This window comes from Helicoverpa zea, chromosome 12 (assembly GCF_022581195.2).
Source record: "Helicoverpa zea isolate HzStark_Cry1AcR chromosome 12, ilHelZeax1.1, whole genome shotgun sequence".
In the NCBI taxonomy this organism is placed as follows: Eukaryota; Metazoa; Arthropoda; class Insecta; order Lepidoptera; family Noctuidae; genus Helicoverpa; species Helicoverpa zea.
Window position 1 is genome coordinate 9,231,540 of NC_061463.1, and position 21,188 is coordinate 9,252,727.

The window sequence follows — 21,188 nt, forward strand, 5'->3', positions numbered from 1 at the left end:
TCCATTCTATTAAACGCTATTTCAATCTTGAAATCCTAAAAATAGTTACTGACAATGTTATTTACTTATACAGCCTTTACTTTTCTTCATACAACCTCTTTCTGGTTGTTCATCTTTGGTTCAACAAACTTTTCTGTCTTGACATACGAATATTATAATCTTCATGATTAAAGACATTACGTGGGAGTGACATTAAACATTATTAAGATGAATGAATATTAGGTAATTAATGAGATTATTTACCAAACTTGCGGAAGAGTTTGCTTTAAAAACTTCGGGAATAAGGCAAGATTATTGCTTTAATTTCCAGAACACAGCATGTTTTGGCATTCGACATAACATGTAGGTATTTCTTGTGCGATTTGCATTCGAAAAAACAAAAGACAAGTGAATCGAACAGACAAGAAATTAAAGACCAGCCCACAAAAAGAAATGCTAATTCCCCTAGCAGACTGACAAATTGTAACGTTTAGTGGAACCTCGTAATTTACCAGGATAAATAAAATCCTGCTGTCTATTCCGGGGAAACAATTTGTTACGGGGAATTATGGTGTTTGCTATAAACCACTGGGGATGTGTATCAACCATATGATTGGGGTTATATCATGTGATTTTAAGTGCCCACGTTGGTTTATTCCCATTTCACGCGGAATCAGCATTTGGAGTATACCTGTGTTTATTTAGCTATGTTTGATAAAATAACTAACATCGACATGTTTTACTATTTAACATTTATTGAAAGGCGAACAATCAACTGAAGCTTATTCTGTTAATATAATGGGGACGTCATTTTAAAAGGTCATAAACATTTGTCAAATTTTCACTTTTTGCAAAGAAAATGTAAGTCAAGGAAAAGGTGAATAAAAACATTTTGTCACGTCCAAGAAATTTCGAGACAATTGTGATGTCCAGTAAATCGGGCACTCATAGTGGATTACGGCCCACACACTCAGAAAGCCTAAATCCTAATAGAAACGAATTCCTAATAATGGAGGATTGTGGCATTTGACACATGACATCTTTAGGTACCGATGGAAAACATCTATGGAGTTTTAAGTTATTTATTATAATTAATCTAAAATATTGTAAATGTGAAAGTAATTCTCGGTATTATTTGAAACTAAATTCAGAAAAGAGCCTTAGACATGGTCTACTAAAGGAAACTTTTTTCCGGGTGATGGGAAAAGTTCTCACAGAACGTGTAGGAAACCGCGGGTGAAAGTGTTTTAAAAGGCTTTTCTTAAAAACATAAAAACCATCTTACATTTCAGGTCTATAAATAAGTACATATTTTATTTATAGTATCATAGAACTCATCAAAAATAAAAACAATATTTTCTTCCTTTCGACAACAAAAGTCCGCTGAACACAAACTAAACTATAATAACAGCAATTGTAATATTCAAAGAAGTTTCAGGGGAAATTGTAAATTGTCGTAAAGCTAGCGCCATTTATATTGGAGGCGCGATCCTGATTGGCTGTAGTAGTTAGGGGTCCATTAATATTCATACGACGTGTTAAGACTTGAGTTAATCTAAAGTCAATAGCTGTGGACTTTGTATAAAAGCGTAACAGAAAACTCACTCAAAAAGTATTCATGTAATATGTATTGATTATTATTATTGAATATAGATAATTATTAACATGCCATTTTGTTTTGGTTTTTGCTTCAAATGCAGTTGTGTTTGCATTGATGGGATTGGGACAAGAATATAAAAATTAAATATTAAAAAATGTTGTCAAGATTTTTTGTTGAAAAAATTTCAATCTGCATCATTTACTTAAATTCCAAGTAATTTTTAACCTATTTCCCAAAAAGGAGGAGGTTCTCACTTCATCGGTTTTTTGCGTCTTTAAGTTCAAAATAAGAAACAGTTTCCTACTGACTTCTATAGAAGCATGAGACTTCTGTATTTTCTCTTTATTTAGTAACAAAAGTTTCTTTCTCTTCATTAAACTAAGTTCTCGTTTACATTGTCTCAACTCGTCCACAGGTAATGATAAAATAGAACATTTCACTAAACTACTGCTCTGTGGATTGCGATGAATGAAAAATTATATCGTACAAATCTACCTTTGACTGTGACTTCCATTTCAATGGAATGTAATATGTATCAATTTACCAGTACTTTGATATTTTGCTGACTGCAAAATTATATTATTCGCTTTATTGCCATTTTGGGGAGCACATTAATGCGCCATTTCAGAATTATTGCAAATGGAGGGGTTATTTTTTTGGATGTTATTCTAAAAATCTTCATTTCCTTATTTAATGACGTACAAACGGGATCGCTAAGAAAAAAATACGTTTGTTGTTGTAAATCGTCAGGTTTGCATATGACAATTTTAGTGAAACTACAGACAGGTTTCTGAAACACTTCAGAAAGTCCAAGTGACTCTTCTTGAACGCAGAAACAACTCCGGCTTTTTATTCTTAAACAGAGACAAAGTAAAGTTTCTTCCTTAACCTTTTTATTTTTTTATTCTGTTGTTGTCTTTTTAACTCTTGCGATCCCTTTTTCTTGTGATGTCATGCGCATAATTGCTTTATTGCTCTTGGGAGATCGGTTCCAAAAAGATTTACAGCTAACTAGAGTCCTTTTGGTTGAACAAAAACATTTAGAAGTGACAGTTTTTAACAAATTACCTACTGGCTTTGTAAAGCCGAATGAATTTCCAACTACAGCCAACAAACACGTGCATTTTATTGAATTGAAAAAGTTTCCATCGATTTGAAAACTTTAAAACATGGAGTCGAGTAAAAACGCAACTAAAGTTCGGCCATTCAGAGAATGCGTTCCTGACACGTCGCGATTGAACTGACGACGTAACTTTGCAATGGCGTTGCAGTTACGATAAAAATATTTTTGCTGGTTGTTTACCGTTTTAACAATTGAGGAGCATTAAAACAACATTATTATATCAATAATCAATGAATGTAGTTACGTCGTCAGTTCAATCGCGACGTGTCAGGAACGCATTCTCTGAATGGCCGAACTATAATCTATCTAACCTGAGCCTTTATTACTCGAGAAATTGCACACATTTCCTCGCACAAGTTCCTACTATTAGTTCGGACAATTCTAGACTTCTACTGAGAGCTAATAGAAAAACCTAATTACTTTGCCCGATAAGGGGATCACACAAGACCGCTTTCAGTTCAATCTCTTTAACAGGAAAGACTTTCTAAGAGTACCCACTGCTACTACACAGCAGATTAAACAGTCGGCCGACAGTTGACCCGATCAGCCAAGAGTTAACTTCATGACATACATTTTTTTTAAAGGATAATCTTGATGCCGATCAAAATTTCAGTTGGACTGATACAGCTGATCTTTGTAATGTGCGTACTGCCATTTGACATCATACTAATTTACGAGCCCAAACAAACTATTAGCCGACTAAAAGTTTGTAGTGTGCGGTTACTCTAAAACCTATATCGAGCTTAAGATAGTAAGTTGTCGGATCACGTAGTCAAGTTCATTTATGTGTGATTATAGTTCGGCCATTCAGAGAATGCGTTCCTGACACGTCGCGATTGAACTGACGACGTAACTTTGCAATGGCGTTGCAGTTACGATAAAAATATTTTTGCTGGTTGTTTACCGTTTTAACAATTGAGGAGCATTAAAACAACATTATTATATCAATAATCAATGAATGTAGTTACGTCGTCAGTTCAATCGCGACGTGTCAGGAACGCATTCTCTGAATGGCCGAACTATAGAGGTGGTCAGCAGGGACCGATTAAATCAGAATCGATGATCAATTATTATCCATTGTACGATGTATCGATATTGTTACAATTTTACTATGGAGTTATGAGCTACTGACGATGCCGTGTTGTAAGATGTTTTATCAAAACCTTGTTTTGATTATAGGCTCTACTTTATTATGTGTCACTGCTTCACACGGCTATACTCAATTTTCGAAGTATCACATATTTCGTATTTTTTTCCATTTTCCCATCTAAACAAAGGCAATGGGCAGAATAGATTTAGCTTTCCACAACTTTCCAAATCGTTTTTGCTGCCATCAAAATACCTAATACAAAATAACAATATCAAGTATCCATCACCCCACTCAGGGTGATCTATAAATACAAAAACACTATCTGAACGGGTTAAACGGTCCGGCGCATATAATGCGATTTACTTCCGGATATACCGTTGTATTAGCCGGCTTAGGGCTTCTCCGGTCCGGTTCGTGCCGGCGACACGGCAACAGTACATACATTGTTTGCTTGTGTTACATACATGTCCCTAAACGATGCAATCAGGCTGGACTGTAGGGAGATTGGGTACGTAATTAGGAAGCAGTGTGCACGTGCTGAAAGTATTTTTACGATCGATTTTGGAACGTCGCCCCACGTGTTCTGGTAGGTATTAGAAGGTACAAGAGTTTGTCATAAAAAGGGAATGGTGTCGTCATAGTTTTAGTGAATAAAAATAATAAATTAGATCTTATAGATAGATTAAAAATGTATTCAGCACAAACAAAACAATAAAAAGATACAAAGTAAGAAATATCCAAAAAACAAAAGGTTGGAGTGTATGTAGATGCAGTATATGTCTTAAGTTTACACCGAAATAGAGCATATTTGAGGCAGAATGCCCAAAACGATAAAGGCCTTCCAGCCAATCCCTATCTTGGTTCTCCAATCCCGTTAATTACCACTAGTGCTAAAATACTTCGTGTTTGACATGAGATTGCTCAGCTTATAGCAGATTGCAAATGACTAGCTTCGAGTAAAATATTCATAGTGTCTGTCTGTCTCATCACTTTAGATTGCTAGATTTGCTAGTTGTAGCCCGAACAATTCAAAATTAAGACTATTTGCAAACAGTAATAGAGGATTCTAATTCGTACAACACAGAACCTCTTTTCGTGTAGCCGGGTAAATTTTTGATGACGTTGACTGTTCAATCGATTTCAGACCCTTGCTTAATAATGTTTGCTTTCGGGTTTAATCAATGCCAATTTAGTTGATCTTCCAAAAATAAATGTTCAATCTGAATTCTATTTTGTAAATTGAGAACAATAGAGGTATCTGATTAGCGATTACGTTTCGTCTGTTGACGATGAACAGTCTAATCAGCATTTTGTTGCAGTCATGCAGTTTTGCTATTGTTGAACTTCAACTGTTTGTATTTCGTGTTTAGTTTATTGAAATTGGGCGTATTTTTTGCTATTTTTGGACTTTTGTACTTTGGCTGTGAAAATATGGTCGACCAACCCATTGTTCTCTAGCCATGTAATATTTTGGCTTAGGTAGTTCTTAAATAGGCGATATTTAATTACTTATTCAGTCCCTATGTTTGGTTTGCTTTCAGTGTTTTCCGTATTTTGCCTAAGCATATAATATAAGTTTGGAGAAATATTCATCTCGTGCTGCTTTTCTAGTGGTTAATGCAACTATCCTGTGGAGCCACCCGTGGCCCAGTGTTGCCAACTTAGTTCGATAACATTACCCGTAAAAGCTACTACTAAAATTTCACATCACTAATTACCAGCCAGTATTAAAACAGTGTGAAATTGTTTAGAACAGAAGGAAAGTAGAACCATAACTTTTTATAAAAATAAGTTTTTATTTTAGGAAGCTATCATGTTTTATTTTAGTCTACAAGGTAAATAATTTTAATAACATCCTTCGGTCCTACGTTGTGGTTAAAATACCCTTGTTGTCACATTTCTTCCTAATTCTCAACCATCTAAATAAATGTTTTTGAAAGTAGGTATATTTTAGTACCTACAACATTTTGGCACAGTTAAAATTATCTTAATAATCGACATCTGCATAAAAAATAGAGATTATTTTAAAAAGATCTCATTACTTGAAACCATAATGCATCTGCATTTTTTTCTTTTATTGGCAAGAGCCAGTAGCATCTATTATGCCAATAAAAATCTTACTTCATATTCTAATTGTTATTTCTAAATCCTTTCCCCTATTTTACTTACGCTACCATCTGCGAAGGTAATGCTAGTGGGCAGTAACGGATAGTGGGTCGTTCGAGAGGAATCCATTACCATCCGTCATGTTTTACGAACAGTCGTCAAGCTTTGATGGTCGCATGACACCTAACATCTCCGCTAGATGAATACTTATTACTTAACAGATGCCAAGATTTTTACTTTAAGTAATGAAAATTTGTTTTAGGTGAAATTAGATTTTTTTATAAGAGATTTAGGTGTCGTTTTATTTGACTAAAATATTGTTGTTTTGTGTAGTTAAGTAAAGATTAAGAGGGTTTATGGCTAAGACCTTTTCTAACCTAGTTTGAGACTAAAATCAAAGTTGATTTGTTAAAAAATCTCATTCGTACTGTCACGTAGAATTCCATCTTATCGAAAGAAACTCAAAAGTCTACGCTCTTTAGGTATACATTACGAGAACAAACCTTCAACATAACTTCAAATACTAACTTCTCCGCCTCTTTGTCCCCAGCAATGAATTTCTCAATGCACCTGGCAGTAGCAGTTGCAGCCGCGGCCTGCCTCTGCATAGTGGCCGCAGCCCCCGAGGGGCGGATCACCCGCACCAAACAGCAGCGCCCCACCCGTGGCTTCAAGAACGTGGAGATGATGACCGCAAGGGGCTTCGGAAAGCGGGACAGGCCACACACTAGGGCTGAGCGTGAGTCTTCAGTTTGAATTTGGAACTTCATTGTGTGTTTTTCTTTTTTATTTTACTTATCTTGTAAAGGAAAGTTTTTGAATTTAGAGTGAGTTTATTCTTTTTAATAATTTCGATATCTACTACGATAAGTCGATGTTCTGCACAGATAAAAATTAATCTAATATTTTTAGTAAGTCAGTATTAAACTTTGCACATTAATTAATAAAAATAATGTTTCTGTGCTAAAATCACATTTAGTGTGTACACATGCACTGTATGTATGTAGACGTCTAACTTTTTAATACATTATCAGGTTTTCTAGGGGTGCACAAGTGGTTTATTTACACACCGTAATCATGCATGCTATCTAGGTGTTTTGTATATTATGTGTTTGTATAATTCAACTTATTTTCAGATTTACAGTTAAAGTGTGTGGCTAGGAAATAAAACATATTCCCTTATAAACATAGGAAAAAAAATGTTCCTAAGTTTTAATATTCTATTACGGTAAAACGTAAATACGAGTGGAAATATGAAAGATTAATGAAGTTTGCTAGAAGCAACTGTCATTATGTTTGAGTACGTAATGGAAATTGGGAATGTGTATAATTAACACTAATTGTGTGGCATTAATAAACCACCATAAATCATGTTAACTCAAAACTAACTCTTCAGAAACTTTTGCTTTTATGTTTACTAACATTCTGAAAAAAACTAACTACACGAAATATTATAATATCATTACTTTGCCTCAAACTTCCACCGAGTTAGGATATCAATCAGAAATTGTTGTATAGTAAAAAGATTATGCGGCATTTTATGAAGTAATTAGGAACATTTGTACAGGGTGATGTATGTGAGGAAGTTCACAATAGTGAGGCATCCATCTTCCTAGCCTGCCAACTTATAAGTTGCGCTACTGATCGCTAATGGAGCGAATAATTCGTACAGAGTAATATATCGGGAACACATTCCTCTAACCTTTATATTAGCCTTTATTGAAATTCAAACAACCTCACAATTGAACGTAAACTCGTGCAACTTTTCACTCCTCATTGTTCGATATGTAAAGTTCGAAATATTCTATCGAAATATTTGCTATTTGCCATAATCTTTATGCAATTGTGCTTTCAAGAGCACAATACAATATTGTTAATATTTGAAGGGTAAATAAGTTTACACTGGGTTCCCGTGTCTCGGTGGACGGTTTGAAGTGACAGTAATGAAGCTAAGAATGGTAACATTATTCCTGAAGGGGACGTTGAGCACCAAGCGCCGACTAGCCGCTCGCACCGCGGCACGCCCACCTTTAAGAGTCCCACAGTTGGGATCGCGAGGGATTTCGGTAAAAGAGCCCCGGAATTGGACGGTGAAGGTACCACAAAGAGTCTGATTGGATTGCCGGCCTCGCGTCTCTGTGAATGGCAAAAATTACGTGGAAGCCGACGAATGCCGGACCGCGTAACAGACTTAAACACAGTCCAAACATGCGATACTTTGGACGAGCCCTTCGGAAGCTCTCGCTTTGCAGATGTTTGTGAGAGGATACAAACCTCGTTACCGCTCGATATTACGTAGGTTCACTACGAAGAACCGTCTCCGTAACTCCTTTACTCAGAGTGAAGTCACGAATAGTATTCCGCATCGCATCCAACGCAAATAAACTGTATTTTCAGACATAACAGAGCTCTATCTGCATAATAATGCTCGTTTTAGTTATATTTTTCGGTTTAACTCTCTCTGAATAAAGGAGCAAGTTTTCAACTTTTGATGAACATTCTAACACATGGTACTAAAACATCAAAGTTGAAAAGTTTCAATGGTACCGTGCAAATTGTTGTCTGTCGAGCTTGTTCGTGGAAACAAAAGGAATACAAACTCTGCACCACTTCGACTGGTGTTAGACCTTTGTTTTTATTTGCTTTTACTACTGACCTACTATACATATACTCATATGAAGCATTCTCACTGTTTATCATACATCAACAGACCAAGACAGCTATGAGCCCCACGCTCGCAGGAAGTTTAACCCCAAGAGCAACCTCATGGTCGCCTACGACTTTGGCAAAAGGAGTGGTAATGATGACGTTAACGATGAAGGTAAAATATATCCACACTCGCATTGCAACGCTAAACGAGCTTACCGAGCTTACAAACTAAAGGATAATATAATATTGTGGATAACGAAAAAATAAAAGGATTTTGTATAAAAATAAACGCTTGCAATAAATAAAAACAGATAACGCTTCTTATCGCTTTTAACGGTGATCTAAAATAATTTACCACCGTGACTTGACATTTCAACAGAGGAAGAAATTAGAGTGACCAGGGGAGTTTTTAGACCCAACTCAAACGTACTTATCGCCAGGGGTTACGGCAAAAGGGCCCCTTTGCCAAAAAACGATCGAGGTATTATAGAGATAATCTCTGATCCAATATTAAAGAAATCACAAACTATCGGTTACTTTTGGGTGTCGTCCGTCGAAAACCGGCTTAAAGCCGAAAAACTGTTATTTAAACGACAAATATTCGTATCGACCGAATGAAAGCCTCAGGGGACCGGCCAGACGCGTACTGGGCCAACACAAACATGCCATACTCGCTTATTAAAACATGCAAACTTTGACACGTGAAAACATTGAAATAAACAGCACACATTGGAGCTTCTGTTCGCTTTACTCGGACGATCAGGGTTGTGTGGTGTGGATTTGTGAGCGCAAGAATATGGCATCGTTACGGATAACAAGTGCGATACTTTTTTAGATTTCCTATTTTTGGGCCATCCCTATTCGGGGGCCGAAAGTATTCCGTGGAAATGTGTTCTCTTTATTCATGATTATCCGACAATGCTGTATTTATGTGCGTGCGTAGTGCTGATAGGAACACGAGTATGCTTTTGTCTCGTGTCTTATTTCTGAATAGAATACTGAGGTCTCATCTGAGGTCATTTGTACTGCGGCTTATTTGTGAGCTTTTATTGTAACTGAACCCTGAGGACTCGTATTAATGTTGCTTGTTACGTCGTGTGAATGTGGTATTGTGAGGAGCAACAGGTATTTACTCCCTCTGTATTAAATTGGTTATAAGTGGATACGTTTATTGAAGAAACGTTTTTATGTGTTATGAATACCCGTTTTGACGTCATACGGGATTTGTGACAACGTTCGTCTACTGAAAGAAATGAGCTCAAAGTATCGTCGATCAATCGAATGAAATGGTTACTGAAATCGATTGTTTTGATGGCTTGTTGATGTTCTATGTTTGGTGTTAGTTCGAGATGTTCATATGGTTATGTTTTCAGCAGTGTACGGCCTGGACAACTTCTGGGAAATGTTGGAGGCTTCGCCCGAGCGGGAAGGTCAGGATGCTAACGATGAGAAGACTTTGGAAAGGTAAAAAATCTATATTGATGAATAACGTCATTTGTAGAGGCGTCATCATTAACATTTAAGTTTATGTAGTAGGTACCTAATTGGAAGCGCAACAATTGAGATTGGTGGTAGATAAACTACCACTTGGTTTTATAACCTTGTTTTTCTCGACAGAATCGAATACCATTATAGGTACCGTATTCTCTATAAATCTGCAATATTTTCTAAAATGCAGATAATATACCTGCTATTAATAGAAAACATATTTTACTTACATTGACAGTTTATTATGACCAAAGGAACTATTTTGGACCTTTACGCAGGTACATAATATTAGGAAACCTGTGTCAAACTGTCCCTTTAATCCGAATGTTTATTGTACTAAGGAAAAGAATTGGCACCACTAACAAGATCTCATTACTAGGAACCAAACTAGCAAATAAACATAAGTTATATACGTTGCGTATCATAATGTGACAAGATTATGTCACAGACAATTGGTACAATACAATTAGATTGTTTATGACCTATTGACAAACTATTTTCAAGAAGGATACATTTTGTGGGGCTTACTCTGTTGTAAGCATCGTAAACGCTTTTACCTGCAGAAATAATGAATTCACAAGCTAGAATTAAAAGAGATAAAATCAAATTGCATAAAACAGAATATAAAAGCTCTTTGGTCCTCTCTGGTCTGTGGTTATTTTCAAAACTGGAAACACAAAGCTTTCTAAATTCAAAATTCAAATTACGTACGCCAACCTTACGCTTGAAAACAAAACTGGGACCATATCGAGTTCTATTTATATTAAACAAAAAGTGGTTTCGTATTAACACCGAGCCGTGAAGAAAGAAAATATGTAGGCAATATAGATGAACGGAGAAATCGGAATCCAGCTTCGAGTTGCTATTACAATCTCGCTACCAACTCAGGTGGTACGAGTAAATGGTATTAGAACAACATTTCTACGTGAACACAAAGAATTGTTAGAAGCTTTTGCGTGTTTGGTGTTCATTTTTGAAAAATTTTAATTTGGAATATAGTGGGGAAATCTCAATGTTTCAGTCTCACATTTTCACGAAAAAGTCAGATCAACATACAATTTGGGCTGACTGAATTTAATTTAATTAATATTCAGGATTAAATACAGCTTAAAAATATGAACGACCAAAAGCTAAATTAATACAAATCAAAATTTGAAATTTATTATGCATAAAATATCCTATTAACTTCTACTAAACATGAACAAATGAAACGTTACAAAGAGAATTGATATTTAATTAAGAGATTATATTTCATATGGCAACATTTAGCGTTCGCAAATGACTATGAAACCTTACCGATCCGGAATTTATTAGTGATTGCAACACTGATTAATCGTTTTGAAAACCAATTATGAAACTACGAAATTAGCATTAGTATGCTTGAAACTAATTTAGAATCACAATTATTGTTAATGTTCGTTTGAAGTTAATCGCGTTATTAAGTACTTATTACTGTTTCAATTTATGAGATTCATATTTGACATCTGAATTTAATAATTTGTGATTAATTTAAACTAGTTTTATAATTGGATTTCAATTATTTTCAACGTATTTTAGAAAAGGCGTCATGTGCTTTTAAGAATTCCATATTTTGTTGAACCTAAGACAGAACGAGCTTATAAATAAATAACAACCGAGGTACCTAATACCCTAGTACAATAGACGGCGAGCTTCAATAATTTAATTTACCTGGCTATATTTACAGACGGAATTGTGTTGAAGTAAGGCATTTACATAGACGACGGAGATTTAAGCATACAACTGATGTAATCGGTTGAAATACTGAATTTGGTACTAACCTACCAAAGAGCAAATTTTTACTAAAAGTCGTTTATGTAATCGGTAGATAAAACGAGAATCGGTAGATAAAGCTAGAACTTTTTGGAAAAAAACTATTTTTTAAACAAAGCTTGCTTTGAGAATTATTTACTGTGGGAACAAAAATCACAAATTAAATGATCATCTTCGTGTATAAAGGTTTTAATTTATGATAAACAGCAGTTTTCCCTAATCGGACGTTTATCTGTTTGGTGAAAATGGACGTAAAACTTTTTGGAGAACAATTTATAATCGTTAATCTGCCCACTTGTTACTTAGGTACATTTAAATTAATTATTCTTCCTACCTTCTTCTTTGTTGTATTTCTGAAGTTCTGAGAATCTTGAATCGAATGCAGTGGGCGGGAAAGTCGGGGTTCTGTCATCGATAGTATTGTTTTAAGGTAGCTTAGCTGGATAGAATTCTTTTGTTTATAGACCCAGTTTCAAAAGGTAGTTCCTCATTTTCAATAAGTTTTGTTATACGAACTTACGTCATGGTTAAGATTTTGAGTTAAGTTCAAATTGTATCGTGATACTTCAAAGTTACAGGTACCAAAACAATATCTATCTTACATTTCCAAATAATTATTACATAAATCTGTAATTTGACAGTTAGCTAGTAGCACAAGTCAGTGTCTGAGATTTTTTTGGAGATATGTACTGACAAAATATATTTTTAGAAACTTAGGTCTTACCTATAAATAGGTAAACCTTAATATCCTTCGGCATAGAAGCCTATGCGGTCAGGAGACCAACCGTGAGGCATTCCCGACATTTCCTTTGCGTTGGATTTGTGGTTACTTTTGGTGAGGAAATGTGTTGCAATTGTCACACAAAGAATCTGCAGAATTTGTGACAATATGAAGAAGAATTGCAGTTAAATCCTTGCTTTAATAAAGATACAGGCACAATAGTAAATACGATGCTGAAAACCCCATCAAAATCGGTTCACCCAAACGTGAAACAATCGTGCATAAAAGCACATACATACGTACAGGTCGGTAAAAAATTTACCATGATATGTCTCATGTCAAGAGTGAAGGAATTTAAACAGCGGCATAAATCCTTCTTTTAGATTTTTACAGGAAATGCTTTACTCGTCTCGTCACAAATTGTTAGCTTTTTCCTGGCTGTAAAAAGTACCTCTTGAGGGCAATTTAGGAAGTAACAATTTAAAAAGTAACAATAAGACAAAGTGGAGCGACAAAAGTTTATAACTCACCTCAAATACTAAGTCTCGTTAACAGAAGTCCAAGGGGTCCAACAAATCCAGCCCTTAAGCTTCCCATTTCACAGATAAGGCTTGGCATTTAGCAGATTTGATCTGCATTCCAACACCCTTCTGTGAAACCGAACAAACCAGCCTTGGTAGTAAGATTTTAACATCCCGGAAATAGAGAAAAAAACATTTTTATCTCTATACTATTTTTTTATTAAAAAAGTAAAAAAATGGAATACTAGCGTAGGCTATATTAATGCAAAAAGGAATTACTTTAATGCATTAAAAATTCATAAAATTCTTGCAGCAACGAAAAAAGCGAGGTTTTTTAAAACTCAAAAAGCAATTTCTTATTACAACTCGTATTTTTCAAAAGAATAAAAATATACCCTCTTTTTGTGCAGCTGTGTTCGTAATTATAGCCCAATATTTCATACATATATGTACCTACCTACGACCCGTTTATTTATTTCCGTTGTTACGCAATATAAAATTCCGAATACATTATAGTAAACTTACGTGTATATTCAAAGCATAAGGCTCAATGATAATAAATCGTTTTTCAACATTATTTAGGGTTAAGATCATATTTTTTTCTCAACATAGCTGTGTCATTTTCCGCTTATGTGTATGTAGGTAAAGAGAAAAATGAGTTTTTATTTAATTTATATTGTCTATGTAAATGTTTTAGTGGTCGTATTGGGATTATTTCGGGATAATACAATTTTAGTTTCAATCAAAATGGTAATCGCATTATGTGGTTTTCGATCTATAATGAGCGAAACTGAATGTTATATTCGCACAAACTAATTTACATGAGCACACAAAATCATTCTTACGGAACATGGCAGTTGGATGCTTCTTGATAGTTTATAAGAAGTTGAATTGTCGTACAGTTAGATTTATGGCTGTTTCTTGCTGATACTTTAGACGGGAATATAAACTTATCCTTCCACAGATTCAAGCCTATCTCTATTAGTACTAAATTGCATTATATTGCCCGAGCTGTCATGGTAAAAGAACGTAACAGATAAATAAGTCTGAATTACAGCACTGGAATGCTTAGTAAAAACAGACTATCATTCATTTAAAACCTTTCTATGAATCATTTTATATGTAAACTTCTCTTATGTTCCTCCATTGTTTCTCTCTAGAACGATCCTTTGTAATATATTTTTTCAACAGCATTCCTCTGGACTGGTTTGTGAACGAGATGTTGAACAACCCAGACTTCGCGCGATCTGTGGTCCGCAAGTTCATCGACCTCAATCAGGTAATCATTAATTACTAAACTATAATCGAGATTTTCCATCTTAAATATTTGTAACAATGTCAAAAATATAACAAAATCTAGAAGAAAACCTTTGTTAACAGTAATTAATTACGTCTTGACAATTCAAAGATTCAAACTTATCCAAGGCCTTTCACTTACATCACGTTGTAGGTGGATTATCTTCTACAGATTCAAGTAATTTCCCCCATTTCCTAAATTAGTTACTTTTCAAAATTTATATCTCCGGAAAAGCAAACAATAGACAACCATAATTACATTAAATCTTTTGGCGTTTATTAATTAACATTAATTAACGAAACACTCTTTCCTACCACAATTTCAAGATGGTGGAATCATATACATGTGTATATATAATTTAAAATACTCCAGAATATTATGAGATGTTATGAAGATTAATCCATGTGATATATGTTTCACTGCGTGTTATAAATTACGAGCCTTATATTTATGGAGTTAATATTTGAATGGAATACGAAATGTAAGGGTTTTTGTTACGAATTAGATTAAATAGGAAGCATGAGATACCAAAGGCTTACCTATGCGGAAACAATTTTGAAACAAATGAACACAGATAATGACTCCTGACACTGTAAAAAATCAAATGACAGTATTTACCAGAAACCAGTTGCAAGCCAGGAACTACCTCTTAAGTTTTTGATTACCTACCAAAACTATCCAAGTTTGTAATATGAAATTATGCTTAACCAACCCACTAAGTAAATAAGCCTGTGTGAAGCCGCTTACAGCCGGTTTATACCGGTTTAATTTAACTCTAGGTGCTAGGCTATCCGCCTAAATTCCTAGACCAGGATGTATGTAAATGTAGGGAAGGTAGTTAGGAGTGCGGTTTAGTGCAGTAGCAGGTATCGAGGGAAAGGTAGATACGAAGGCCTTAGTGGAATTTGAAGTGAAAATGTGAGTCTTTTCAAAGGTGACTATCCAAAAATAGAGAGAAGGATTTAATGCATAGAACGACGTATTTATGTACTTGTCTCTATCCAAAAGATTTGTCATTGCAATTTTATTGATCCTGATAAATGTGTTAATGGCAAAAAATAAAACAGATAAAAACTCTGAAGCCTTTTGGATCAATCTACTACCCGTATTTACCTACCTACGTTCAAGCTTTGATTATTTTGTCCACTCTCGTTGACAACCAATTATTTTATTTTTTTACTAGGTTTTAGTTTTGTCTATGGAATTTACGTGCTTCTCTTCTAAATGATGATATAAACAATCATAGATGTAATATACTAAACAAGATTGCGCACTCTCAAAATATATATTTACGAAAATGAACTCTATTCCAACGCAATAAGGTACTAAATTGGTTGCATAATACACAGAGGCAAATCCGAGCCGAGAGGGATAGTTAGAACGGAGGCCGTTTGTCTATTTCTAACACCTTGCCAGCATAAAAAAATGTTATGATCAACAGTTTTGTCTTCCCAAAAAAACAATTGAATCACTTATATTCTTATCTTATTCTAACTATTGTAAGTCAACAAATTAATAACAATCGCATTAATTAATTCGTATTTATTCTTAAAACATAAACAACATAAATTTTTTTTTTGCTTTTTTTTATTTTCTAGCGGTAACCCTGAACATTCTTGGCGCGTAATCAGCATTTAAAATTTTGTTTATATTTTTTTGTATTAAATCAATTTAAACTATTAAAATGGTGAAAAAGTGTTGATTTTATACTTGTGAAAGTGAATCCTATGGTGGTTGCAATATATCGTTCCACAGGTTAGCTAATAATAACATTTTCGTAAATCAAACAACTAGGGTGCCCATGAATTCTTGTAATGAGTCAAAATATGGGTGATGGATTTTAAAACTGTTGTACTATTGTTATAGCTTCCCAAAAAATGTAGGAAGGCGATATAAATGGCTCAGCAGTCTATATGTGAAGCAAAAATACAAAAAAATCAGTCTGCACTTCGAATCTTCCCGTTTTTATTACTGCTAATTCCCGCTAATTATTAAAAGCCTTTATTAGTATTTTAAGGTCACAAACTGCGTAAGTTAAAACTTCAATACCAATCTGTGTTTAATAATCTTAGTAAACTCGGATTGGTCTCACATAGCTTAATCTCATAGTCACCCTATTAGAAAGGGACAGACGGCCTCCGTACTAACTGTTTCACTCGGCTCGTTTTTTGGTTAAAAGTGCGCAGTCCTGTTTACTATATTATGTCTATGTAAACAATACACAAAAGATTTTTTTTTCAGCCTAGAGCTACGGAGGTTTAAGCTCGCATAGAAACCTTAAGTAATACTTAATTAAACAATGTATAGTACTCTGAATAAACTTCTGTTGGTCAATAACAAAAGCGAAGTAAAAAGTTTCTGAGTCTCTATGTTGAAACATACTTTGTTCTGAAGATTTTAATTAGATGCGTAATTGTAAAGTTGGCTGTTAACGAAATCGTTTGATTTCGACATAAGTAACAACTTACTTAAGCTTCTTTAAACATTGTTGTGTAAACCTTTTTGGACTAATTAATTGTATTTTGTTTAACTTTGTCTCTTACAAGTCATTTGAAAATGAGTACCTACTTTCCGTTCTATGCAAAAAAAGTATCAACTAAGAAGAATGAAAAGCTTTCAATTCAATTCATTTTCTTTCAGGAGTTCCACTAATGAAATATTATGGTTTATTGGTATAAAATGATACATTATTTCAGTGTTGAACATATTAACTAAATTATAATTCACTTAACATCCACATACAAGTATTTATTTTGATTTTTGTTCCCAGGACGGCATGCTATCATCGGAGGAACTACTAAGGAACGTCGTATAAACAAATATTTAGTTAAATTATAATAACTGGAGAGCCCTTTTATTTGGAATCTGTTACTGCATTCAAATATTATAATATAATATATTGCATATATACTTGTATAGTCTATTTATTGTTCAGTTACAGAACTTGTAACGTTACTGTGATATCATTCTATTACATTCGCATTCAAAAATTGAAAAAAAAATCTTCTTTTCTATTAATTTTTAAGAACGGTATTGTTGTTCGGATTTAACGATTGTTGTAAATAATTTAAATTATAATATCGATGGCATAAGAATTGTCTGTCCATAGAGATACTCTTTATATCTAAAAATGTAGATTAATATTCGTTATTGTAACTGAATAATTTCCTTTCTTATGTGTGCCGCGTTTTGAAATACAACAGACATTATGTAGGAGTAATTGTTGCCTTCCATATGTTGGATGAGCGTTACGTGTTACGCGATGTCTGAGCCAAGCTTTAGATAAAATAGTTGGACTAAAACCAAGATATTTGGAAGAAACAATTATTATCTGAAAACAATTCAGTCAACTTCATGGTGTTGTATTATCCGAGTAATTTAAGAGGTACAAGACTAAAATGTATTTTAATGTTAGTCATTATTTGAAATCTCCAATTACATGTTTCAATATCGTCTCGTTTAAATGTGATTTTCAATTTATAAGGGGAAAGGCGAACCTAACGATCTATTAATGTATGTTCTACGATTATTTAGGCTGGGTCACACTGTATCCTATTCATGTCAATTTCATAGATGAAATTATAGAAGGAGTTAGTGGAGTCTGTCCTTACCAAGTCACTCTGCATACATACATGTAATTTATATACTAATGGATATAATAAAAATATTTTTAGGCGGTAAAATATTCGAAAACTGAATGTTTGGATACCCATTATTTAATTAGTTCGTTGTTAATTACCACTGTCGACGTTATGGATGAAATAAAATAAATATATCGGGTATCGAAATTGTTGTTTGTTTTTGTGAAATCCCGATTACCGCACGAGGAAATTTTATGATATAATTTAAGGTAAAACAAAGCTTAATACGAGGAAATAGGTACGATATTCATTTACCCTGTTGCTTTAATATGTTTTCAACATCAGCATGAAACAACAAACCCTTTTCTACTCTAGAATATTAACAACAGAGCCGATGCATATTATTTAAAACTGCGAAAGTTTGAACTTTTCAAGCGAGGAGAGCTGCGGGAATAATTTCGTTATTCATAACAAGGTTTTATCCGTGGCTGCGCTTAAAAGGTATACCTACACGATCCATGAGAGATTCTACGAAAAAATATACAATGCGCCAATTTGTACCAGATTGGGCTATTGGATGTTGCGTTAGTCGGCAGGTACCTGAAAGAAATAAGTAAAACGTGGAGGCCCGAATAGATTGTAGGATTCTGTCTCTTGAACTATTAAGGCTAAGGTTATGTGTTTGTAGTAGAATACTACTATTGACCAAAAATATGAAGGAACAATAAACTTTATTATTCATTAAATTCATTAATTACCGTCGTATTAATCCCCAACAGACATCTACTTATTCACACTATCTAATACATAACTATGTTCTTATCGTTTTACCACACCTTTTATAGGAATGACTTCACTATCAGTAACGTTGGAATTTTCAAGTTAATTAAAACATTAAATTGAAGGTCACTTTAGGTCACAGTGCTCTTTATCCCTTTTTTAATATTTCCCCAAAACCCATTACTTAGCACCTCATTTTGTAATATTTAAAAAAGTAGTTAATGTTCCCAAATAGGAGATAGTTGAATTATAACTTGTTCTCAGTTTTGGAGCTGAACTTTTTTCGAACGAAGCCATTCGTTCGCATGAGCTGAATGCCTAATTATACTTGACAAGGCCAAAATGGTGCATACAATTTATCCTATTATTTTCTCTACTATAGAACAGATCTAACTACAGGTATAGAAGAGGTTTGTTGATTGTTATTGCAAAGAAACAGTTCGTACAGTCATCTTCAGGTCAGTGGTAACAGTTTTATAGGATAATCGTACTTATTACTATTGAGTTAAGGTGCATGACAGTTACCACTGATGTGTAGTCTACCGTACAGGTAAGTATTTGTTTTCATTTTATAATTATGTGGAAATAGGTCTGGCAAGTAAAGATAAGTAGTTGTCGGATAAAACACTATCCTCATTTTTTTGGGAAAAGGAAGCACAGAAAAGTAGCTTCATTAAACTTTTCTTTGAATTAGCAAAAAATATATATAAAGAATTCTACATAATAACTCAGATCAACGTATTTCTTTGATCTTAGCATAATAAATTATTCTGCTAACCTTAACTATTAACCTGGTACAGTTGTTAACAATTGTGATACAAACCTGCACGCAAGTAAAGTGCCTTAAACAACATTAACTTACTAAATGTAACTTTATTCAATAAAGAAGAACATAACCTACGCGTGTCGTCGAAATTATATTTATCATAGGGCACACTGCAGATTAAACAGTCGGCAGACCGTTGGCCTGATGGTTGTAAAAAATACTTTTAATAAAATCTTGAATTCAATCAAAATTTTGAGTCCATCATATACCAAACGGCAAAACATCTGAACGTAGTATGATCATACACGTAGTATGTGTGTACTATCATTCATTTCCATACTGATTTATGAGCCCGAATCAACTCTCGGCCGACTTAAAGTTTGCAGTGTGCTTGGTACGGGTACTCGTGTAATAAATAATGTGTATCTTCTTGTCCTTGCGTGGTTTCCACGAGAGAACCTCTTGGATTCGTTTTACGTCAGGCCACTGATTTCACTAATGTCAGAGCTTTAAAAGCTTTGTACGAGGCATTAGTGAAAAGTCATTTGGAATGCAATGCGGCCATTTGGAGTCCAAGTGAAGCCAAGTACAAAACAATGTTGGAAAAAATTCAGAACAAGTTCGTAAGATTCCTTTACTTTAAATTACATAGTGTTTACCCAGGTTATCCGCTACTATATCCAACATTGTTTTTGCTTGGTATGGTGGGCTATTATAAACTAGGAGCTAGACGTGAAGTATCGCTGGCTACTTATTTATTTCAACTTTTACGTGGTAAAAATTGTAATCCAGCAATACTGGAAGAACTTCGTTTGTGCGTGCCAGATGAGTATGTGGGACGGCGGCGGCGGCCGCGGCTGCTGGTGGTGCCAACAGCACGCACTAACCTCTTGCAGCAAGCGCCGATGTCGCGCGCGCTGCGCACGCTCAACGCGATCGCTGAGCATGTTGATTTGTTTTCCTGTTCGTTGAACGACTTCACAAGGATTGCATATAGGGTAGTATGTTACGAACTAGAACTTTAATTGTTAATTATATATATTTTTAGGGTTATGTTTCAATTTAGTTGATATGTTTAGAATTTTTATTTACTTCTCTATCGCATTAGGTTAAGATCCTGTAAAGATAGATGTAAGTGTGGAAATATACAAGGTGTTGATTTGCATTTGTGCCATAGCTCAGGAGGAGGACATACAATACGTAAATAATCGATTGGAATTACAGTAGATGGGAAATAACTAATATGCACTGCTTTTTTTGTCATGTAATGTCGTGGTATTTCCGAAGTAATCCAATTTTATGAATGAAATTTATGAGTGATCGTTGCGTATGCTTTGTGTTTGCGTTTGTGTGAGGGTGCAGCACGGTTTTAACGCCAGTAACATACGCGCCAAGTTTAAATAAGGCTAGATGACATTTACGGAATTCCGAAAAAAAATTAAAGAAAAAAAATTACGTACCAATTTTTTTATTGATTTGGGTCGAGAATCATTAGCATAATTACCTCCTTGAATATGGCACGGATGCAAATCAACAGCTTGTATAAATAAAATAAAAAAATTTCCTTATCCAAAATTCTTCGTAAAATCTTGAGGAAAATTGCATTCGTACTGTAATCTTTATCACTGCATGGATTTGCGTCTCAATATTAGATCAGGATTAATTTATAAGTGTTTCCGTAAATATGCTTTTAATA

The 21,188-nt window shown here is 34.4% G+C and overlaps 1 protein-coding gene across 3 annotated transcripts in view; it reads left to right on the plus strand.

Annotated features, from left to right (window-relative positions):
* LOC124635120 (allatotropin-like) overlaps nucleotides 1-18,120 on the plus strand; it is a 30,419-nt gene extending 12,299 nt beyond the window's left edge. Inside the window, exons 2-8 of one of the 3 annotated variants that reach the window (XM_047170913.1) lie at nucleotides 6,449-6,637; nucleotides 7,875-7,994; nucleotides 8,609-8,719; nucleotides 8,927-9,028; nucleotides 9,924-10,011; nucleotides 14,260-14,347; nucleotides 17,136-18,120. In XM_047170913.1, the coding sequence (XP_047026869.1) occupies nucleotides 6,451-6,637; nucleotides 7,875-7,994; nucleotides 8,609-8,719; nucleotides 8,927-9,028; nucleotides 9,924-10,011; nucleotides 14,260-14,347; nucleotides 17,136-17,180 (741 nt within the window). In that variant the 5' untranslated portion in view covers nucleotides 6,449-6,450 and the 3' untranslated portion in view covers nucleotides 17,181-18,120. Of the gene's footprint in view, nucleotides 1-6,448; nucleotides 6,638-7,874; nucleotides 7,995-8,608; nucleotides 8,720-8,926; nucleotides 9,029-9,920; nucleotides 10,012-14,259; nucleotides 14,348-17,135 lie in introns of all 3 variants that reach the window. The other 2 variants (XM_047170914.1, XM_047170916.1) reach the window with 2 other exon arrangements.
* Nucleotides 18,121-21,188: the final 3,068 nt, after the last annotated feature.